General features: G+C 42.5%; 1 protein-coding gene across 1 annotated transcript; it reads right to left on the reverse strand.

Moving 5' to 3' along the window:
• Positions 1 to 2,087: 2,087 nt before the first annotated feature.
• LOC147030938 (heat shock protein 30-like) lies at positions 2,088 to 3,052 on the reverse strand. The gene has a single exon (XM_085875498.1). It carries the CDS (start codon positions 2,872 to 2,874, stop codon positions 2,281 to 2,283), a length of 594 nt encoding a protein of 197 aa, XP_085731624.1. The 5' UTR covers positions 2,875 to 3,052; the 3' UTR covers positions 2,088 to 2,280.
• Between the last annotated feature and the right edge of the window lie 5,843 nt (positions 3,053 to 8,895).

Consider the following 8,895-nt stretch of genomic DNA (forward strand, 5'->3'; position numbering starts at 1 on the left):
TAAAAAAAATTATCCATGGATAAGTGCACCGAAGTTGAAAGTTTTGTGTCAAATGTTTTCTGGAAAAAACTACCAAAATCATGAATCACTGCTCACCTTCACTCTTTCATTCCCACCTTTGGAATAAACTCCATCACTCTGTTCAATCCCATTCTTCCCTCCACACCTTCAAAACAGCTGTTTACCACCACCTCTTATCATCCTCCATCCAAATCCTTGATCTTTTCCACCCCCATTAATCCACCCCAAACCCACCTCCTTCAAATTCCCTGCTTTGCTTCCTGAAAGTCCCTGCAATGTCCATCTTAACACCCTGTGTTCCCGACCCCATCCCTCTCCCTTCCACAGATCTCCTGATGTCTTTGTTCCCTACTGTTTTGTCCTTCCCACTCCTGCCCCTCTTATCTCAAGCCCCCATTGCTGTGCGTTGTGTGTTAGCTCTCACACGAGCCTCGACAAGGTATACAAAAAAAACCATCACTCAAACAGTTGTGGAGAAAACGAATTTAAAAGCGAATAAATGTGAAAAAGTGAGAGCAGAAAAAAGAAGAAAAAGAAAAAAAAAGTCTCAGCCGACGTTTTGTAACATGGTCAAGGATGGTTGTGGACGACGATTACCTGTTACCTCCACCAAGGTGGAAGGAGGTTGTTTTCACTCCCGTCTGTCTGTTACTTGGCAAACAAAAATTTTTTGTTCACAAGTATGTTGATCGCCTCCGTTTGTTTTTCTTTTTTTGTTACTTGGCAAAATTTATTTATTTGGAGATATAATGTCGTATTACAGACAGGTCGGGGTCTCTCTGTCTTCCACCATCTCCTTTCTGGTCTTGCACCCTCTGATCTTTCCATGCTCTGTCCCCACCCCAAGTTTCCACAAGGTGCATCCTGCCAGTAAAACCGCCTCCTGGTGAAACTCCCAAACTACAGGCTCACTGTTCACCTCCACTCAATCCTTCCTCTTCATTCCCACCTGTGGAACCAATTTCCACATTCTCCACAATCTCATTTAGTTAGGCGTCTTCGCAAAATGAAGGGGACACTCTTTAAAAGTACCAAATTTAGTGGCGCACGTCCCAAGCTCCGACTTTTTAACTTTTCCAAGGAGCCAACAAATTTGAATAATGGAGGCTCTCAGGTGACGCTGTCAAATTTTTGATTGTTCATTAAGGTAAAAATTCCATAGTTCTTTTATTTTTTTTGATTTTTGTGATCCATCTCCTGATCTGTCACATACACCGAGATCGACTGGCAACACTTGACACTCAAGCCATTACTCAGGAATTTTTGAACAGATCGGTAGCAACATGTGGTCATATTTTTGGCATGTTTTGAGGTTCGTTTGTTGCGTCATATTTTTTGTGTCACTCTCATTTTTGACTTTTGTAGTGTGAACGAGTTCAAGTCATGTGAAAGAAAACAAAGCCAGTTAAACGTTTGATTTGTTTTGTTTGATTTACTTGGCATGTTGAATTATTACATATGGGGGTTGAGCACAGTCATAAACTTTGGGACCAAGAACAAACTCGAACTTTAAACCTCTTCCTTTTACCAGTTCAATTATTTTGGAGAAACGTGGTAAAAGGCGGTCAGATTAAATGCTCAGAATGCACCCCACCAAAGTGTGTCTTCAGTCAACAACTTGCAGGGACGAGACTTGCTCTTGGCTCCACCATTTGCACTTGCAATGTCCCCCCTCCCACCCCCACTTAGAATTAGTGATCGACGTCCATGGGCCGTTGTAGTATTGATTTGAATCCAACTATGGTGGCCATTTTTACGAACATAACGAAGCACCTCTGTTAATAGCTTGCTCCGCATGCCGAGCGGCTTGCAAAGCGATTGATATGGAATGACTGACTTGGAAAGTGATAGCAAGTTGCTTGTAACACATCCCAGGCCTCCATAAAACCAAGACGAGCTGTTAATGAATATTTTAAATTGTCTACCTGAAGAAGTCCGAGAGGAGACTTGGTACAAGACCAATGCCCTCCTGCAGGTAAAACCACAACTCGAAAATGAACACCTTGCCATTGCCTACAATAACGGTATGGCAACGTACCAAAATAATACAAAGAGAAAAAAATATGTGGATTTCAAAATTATTTATTTAACAGTAACAAAGGCATTGCTTTCTGTATGTAATATTCAAGAGCGTATTTAATGATTGATAAATGGTGCAATTGTCAAAAGTCAATTGCCAAAAGCTCCAATGCGTAGAACCGTACAATCAGTTAATAATGTGATCAATAATGCATCCAAAACTGCTGCAGGAAATCCACGTTAAATCCCTGCTCCAGGGGCACCTTCCACCGGTTTTGAACCTTCTTGTGCACGCTCGATGGGCACGACCCGTTCGATGGCTGCAGTTGAAACACTGCGTGGAGCCTCGATCCTTAACTTCCCATCGGCTGTGAAGCAGCAGGTCACTTTCTGAGGGTCCACGTCTCTCGGGAGCTTCACTTCTTCTCGGAATTCCTGGAAGCTGTAGCTTGACCCGCCTTGTCCATCTTCATTGTGCACTTCGAGGCGACCCGACACCTGCAGCAGATCTCCGATTACCTTAACGCTCATCTTTTCTGGATGGAACTGCCTGGTGTCCAAGGAAACCACATAGCGAGACGTGTCACTCTGGTTAATTGCCAGACATGTCCCGGCCATTTCTGTTTCACGTCCGCTTCCAGGCAACTGCAGCAGGTTCAAGGCACCCCCTGCCCGGATTCGGCTCTGGGCCTGCTGGAACAGAAGCTCCATGATGCGCTCCGATCGTCGTAACTCATCCTGGAGCTCATCCAGACCACCACCAAAGCCACGCTCAGTTGGGATCACTCGGCTGTACCGGATGGGCACGAACATACTCAGAGGAGTTAGAGACATTGTTCAAATCGTTGAACAAATGCTGATCCGTCACCTGTGAAACTTCCCTGCTCGATGATCGTCGTTGCAAGTCTATAATCACAATTGACTGTGCTCTTGGAACCGAAGGAGCCACATTTATAGCCCCAGTCAGCGTCGTTCGGACTCCAACCAGAAAACATGAGCACCTTCGAGAGAAATCTGAGGGTGACATCACAACCTAAACAACAAGACCTTGACGCATAGTTTCCCAAATGATTCAGATACATTTATAGGCCCCCCTCAACGTACTCACCCATCCCTCCCTCACACACAATTCCGAGACTATTTATAGAACCCTCTCGATATTCCAGCCCACTCCTCCATTTACAACATAACACAACACATCATGATCCAAACAAAAACACGAGTACATGTAGCTGGGTTTACCTGTAATTTGTTGTTTGTTTGTACGTCGAGAGCTAATAAACCTCTGTTCATTCAAGAGAAGAGGTTCAACTGCAATAAAATAAGTGTAAAACCCATCCATCAAGGTGTTGAATTCATAAATAACGTTATTGTGCTCTGTTGTTTATCATCAACATTCTCATTTTATTTATGTAAACGATGAAATTGTGAGGATAAAGTGACACACCTCATCTGAAGTCCGGGTCTGATGTACTTTGTGATGTGAGGTTGTGTGATGTCATTTGTGGATTTATCCAGAACATGCTTGCAGTGGTTTGTCTGAGGGGCACCAGGTGCCATTATAAATATGACTGCGTTGAGCACAGAAGTCTGATTTGACAACCTACAATGACAGACAGAGACAGATAGACATATAGACCATATAGACATGGAGAGAGAGAGACATGGAGAGAGAGAGAGAGAGAGAGAGAGAGAGAGAGAGAGAGAGAGAGAGAGAGAGAGAGAGAGAGAGAGAGAGAGAGAGAGAGAGAGAGAGAGAGAGAGAGAGAGAGAGAGAGAGAGAGAGAGAGAGAGAGAGAGAGAGAGAGAGAGAGAGAGAGAGAGAGAGAGAGAGAGAGAGAGAGAGAGAGAGAGAGAGAGAGAGAGAGAGACGGAGACAGAGAGAGAGATGCAGAGAGAGAGAGACAGATAGAGAGAGAGAGAGAGAGAGAAACAGAGGGAGAGAGAGAGACAGAGACAGAGAGAGAAACACAGAGACAGAGAGACAGAGAGACAGAGAGACAGAGATAGAGATAGAGATAGAGATAGAGATAGAGATAGAGATAGAGATAGAGATAGAGATAGAGAGAGAGAGAGAGAGAGAGAGAGAGAGAGAGAGAGAGAGAGAGAGAGAGAGAGAGAGAGAGAGAGAGAGAGAGAGAGAGAGAGAGAGAGAGAGACAGAGACAGAGACAGAGACAGAGACATACAGGGAGAGAGAGACAGAGAGACAGAGAGAGAGAGAGAGAGAGAGAGGGAGGGGGAGGGGGAGAGGGAGGGGGAGAGGGAGAGGGAGAGGGAGAGGGAGAGGGAGAGGGAGAGGGAGAGGGAGACGGAGAGGGAGAGGGAGAGGGAGAGGGAGAGGGAGACGGAGAGGGAGAGGGAGAGGGAGAGGGAGAGGGAGACGGAGACGGAGACGGAGACGGAGACGGAGACGGAGACAGATATTTTGCTCCTCTTTTTATTCCAAGGAATTCAGCGAACATAGTTACAGACCATTATATACAGGTATTTCAAAAAGCGACAATGAAAAGGGTAACAAAAGCGATGGCTAAAATTGATAAATTAACTGAGGGCTCCATCAGCTCGGCTGCATTGGGATACCATTAAACACCACCACTGTGAAAAAGTTTAAAATCATTGGATTCTAATTCAAGATGTGTTTTTCAAGATCAGCTAACAGGTGAGTGTTTTGCATCTTATGCTTTCTCGTAAATATACGGCACGTTTTGCCTCAGACAACAATAACTAGGCTGAAAGACATTCATTTTTACACTAACTGTTAAACTAAGTCAGAATGCATAAAATGCATAAAATGCATAAAACAAGGCATAAAAGCCAAGGGTGTCATGAGCTATTGAAAAGTGAGGAGGATACGCGAGCGTGGAGCACGAGGCGAAAACGGCGTGGGGTCCTGGGCCCAACGGCGGGCCCTGGAAAATTTAGCAATCTGAGCACTTGATGGCCATTTGTACTCCCTTTTCTGGGAAAATTATTTTGAATTGGCGATGAGACGATGACGATTGTATTGCCATTTTCATTAATTTGATTTAATTTCCCAAATGGTGACCAATTATAAATTTGATATCAAAAATTTCCACTCTTTTAACTCCCCACTCCACTGTAATCCACTACATTAAACTTACGAGACCTCTCAGAATACACGCAGCAGTCAGCTCACCAGCATCAGTCAAATACATGAGCATTAAAGTTAGTGAATGCATTAGTCATCTTTAGCTTACTAAAAACACGAGTTACCAAGAGAGAAAAAGCTCGATGCATGATGGACCAACTGGAGGTGTGTTGTTATTATCTTGTAATAATGTTAAAATTATTATTATGCTATCATCATTACTTGGCAAAAAGTTTTTGCCAAGTATGTTGGTCGATCGTGTTTGTTTGTCTGTTGGTGGCCGGACGAGGACGGCAATGCAATATTTTGGTGAAGATCTGAATCTGGATCCAGATACGAGAGTTATTTAATTTTTAAATGATTCTTCACCATTGAGAGATGGGACTAAAAACAATATTGCATGAAAAGGTGTGGACGGTTTCGGATGAAACTTGGTGGACATGTTGGGTGTGTGACGAGGACATGTTATTTTTTCTTTTTTGATTCGATTTTGGTGAAGACCCGAATCTGGATCCAGATCTGAGAATTTTTTCAGTGATTCTTCACCATTGAGAGATGGGGCCAAAAACTGTGTAACATGATATCTCAAAGTTGTGGACAAGTTATGATAAAACCAGGTGGATGAGTTGGTTGGGTGACAAGAACCAGCCGATTCGATTTTGGTTCAGTTCCGGATTCAGATCAGACTTCTCAGTGGGATCCAAAATGTAAACTGTTCAGCCTGGCGGAGGTATGAGCTCCACTGAGTGCTGTTCCATTTCGTCAAGTTGTCACTCGACCAGTGATTTTTCATTATTGTTGCTATTACTTATGATGTTACAAAAGGCCATGGAAAAACACCACAATTATGTGGAAGAACACTCAAATTGTTATCTATACACCGTAACATTGCGATTTTCAAAGGTGGAAGAAGGCAATAAAACATGGGAATTCCTCCAGCTTTTTTGACAGTCTAAAACAACATAGGCTGTGACTCCAAAATAAGTCGAAGGCCTTTAACTTGTGATACATTAGGGTTCTGAAGCATCACTTGCAACTTGCAACAACACCCTCTCCAACTACCACCAGGAGTGATGCCACACAGTGTACATTTACGTAGCGAATTTGCGTCGGCCCCACCTTCAGCCCCCAAAGGGAGGGAGGGGAAAAATAAGAAGCTGAAACCTTTTGTCTTCCGAGTTTTGACAGACCCTTAATTCCTCCCCCCCCCCCCCCAGCAACTTCAGTTCAGATTGGATAATTAATGAATGAATACATTAACCACAGACAGACATCACATTGAGTACTTTACTATATGTGGTGTAACTCGACAAGCCCTCAAGTGTTATCAACTAACACTCTCAAGTGCCGGTATGCACGTGCTGTGGAGTGGTTGCAGCCAAACATAGCCACATCGGCCGAGCGAGTGCGGAAAAAGATAATTTATTATATTTGGAAAGCATGGCATTGAGATAAACAATGTTCCCCAAAAAACAAGTCTATTAACATTACACTTGCTAGGTAATTGATTGCTAAGTAACAAACTTTTCAAAAAACGTATTAAATCATTTGCAAGGGGAAAACTGCTTGATAATCCTTTATGAGTATACACATTATTTTTTTCAACCAAAAAAGTAGAGGGACAGTATAAATGCTGCACTCCCCTTCAACAAAAAGTGGAAGGGATATGTCCATTCTCTACCCCCCTTCATCCCCCACCAATGAAAGCCACACCTATCCCCTGGATGACGTGTTAAAATTGTAAAAAGGGCAGCCAACCTCGAGCACCCAATAAAAGTGTGAACGAGAGTTCATAGAACATTTGTTTGGAGCAGTCTTGAGATAAACAAGAAAAGGCAACGGTCATTTAAACTCTTGCTTTGTGTTTTCGAGCAGTCTATATTTCCGATGGTGATTTGGTCTGAATCTCAATATTCCCCAATGCTGAGAGAACAAGTGGCAAATTTGATTGGTCTATATGGCGTAAAATATTTTCCAAGTACTGCAAAACTGGAGGTTTTTCGAAGGGACAAGACGGCGATTTGTGTTTTGCAGTGCTCAAGTATATAATTAAATTGAACTACTTGAAGGCCGGATCTGCATCCGTTCTTTAACCAAAATCTAATCGGCTTGTTCTTGTCACCTACCCAACTCATCCACAAAGTTTTGTCATATGTCCACAGCTTTTTGAGATATCATGCCATATATTGTTTGTGGCCCACCCCATCTCTCAATGGTGAATATTCACAGAAGAAATAAATAAATTCCAGTATCAAGATTTGGATTTTCACCAAAATCTAATCAATTTTCTTATCACACACCCAACCTGTCCACCAAGTTTTGTCCGAATCCATCTATAACGTTTTCAATATATAGTACATCGTGCTATACATCGTTTTTAGCCCCATATCTCAATGGTGAAGAATCACTTAAAAAAACAAATTTAAATTATCGTATCTGAATCTTCACCAAAATCGAATCAATTTGTTCTCGTCACACACCCAACCTGTTCATCAAGCTTCGTCTGAATCCATCCATAACTATTTGAGATATCTTACTCACAGACAGATGGTGAAAACATAACCTTCGTCCACCTTCAGTAAGCAGAGGTAATAATAAAGGCTTTCAAAGCTGTCGTAAAAAAAAACAAACATTATTGGGAAGTTTACCGCCATTGATCTATCATCTTTTACGCCACCTTATTTAACACCTGAAATTAGTTATTTGTGCCTGTTGTTTGTGTCCTTTATGGCATCCTTAAACACAGTAAAATTCCTGTTTCGAATGATTTTCAATTTTGTTTACCTGCCAGACAAGCAGATAAAGTAAAAAAATTTTTATCTCACTCCTCTCTGTTAATGCGCGAGCGGGATGAGACGCCGTTCAATTTTCCAAATTCAGGGCCAAAGTAATGCTACATTTCAAGGTTCGTGTTCCAATTCATGTTCAAAATCTAACATTCAATTGAAATGAAGTTGTTCCTCGATCATAGTCCGACGTCTATAGACAGACAGACAGAGTGAACCAATTGTTTAACCCCGTTTTTAACTTCATGCGCACGGGGTAAAAAATAGTTTCAGGGGCATCGCCGAAGGGACACGTTTCTGAGTTATCAGAACATATACGATGAGATAAAACACAACTTAAGATATGGTGTGCCAACCACCATTGCAAGTCTTCAGAGCGCTTGACGATGAGTACCTTATACATAACAGGCCATTTAATCATTGTACAAGGAATAGTTTGGAGCCACGCTCTCCTGCGAGTGTTTTAACGCAAAGAACAGACAGACGATTTCTCCATGGAGTTAAAATGAATAAAACCTATCAATTTGGTTTCCTTGCCAGACAGGCACACAGGATAAAAAAATAAAAATACTGTGCATGCACGATCGGGATGAGATTCCGTTCAATTTGCATGTTCTTGGAAGGCACACACGGTCCACCATCAACCCCCTTCTGCTAAAACTACCTAAATCTAGAATTACTGCTCACCTCCATTCATTTGTTCCTCTTTTTCCCACCTGTGGAACCAACCTCCACATTCTCTTCAATCTCAATCTTCCCTCCAGGTCTTCAAGAAAGCTGTTCACCACCATTTCAGATCATCCCACATTCAAAATCATGATATTTTCTACCCACGTTAACCACCCCCCAACCCCTTCCTTCCAAATGCCCAGTTTTCCCTTCTGATCCATCTTGTCAACCCCTTGTATCGTCTCCTGCCTTGAATTCCTCCTCACCCACACCCATTATTTGTCCACTT

This window comes from Eptatretus burgeri, chromosome 3, assembly GCF_056783735.1.
Source record: "Eptatretus burgeri isolate ZD-2024b chromosome 3, Ebu_testis_v1, whole genome shotgun sequence".
Taxonomy (NCBI): domain Eukaryota; kingdom Metazoa; phylum Chordata; class Myxini; order Myxiniformes; family Myxinidae; genus Eptatretus; species Eptatretus burgeri.

Bases quoted from the DNA above. Each gene is read 5' to 3' on its own strand.
- LOC147030938 (XM_085875498.1), bottom strand. From the start codon at position 2,874: ATGTCTCTAACTCCTCTGAGTATGTTCGTGCCCATCCGGTACAGCCGA.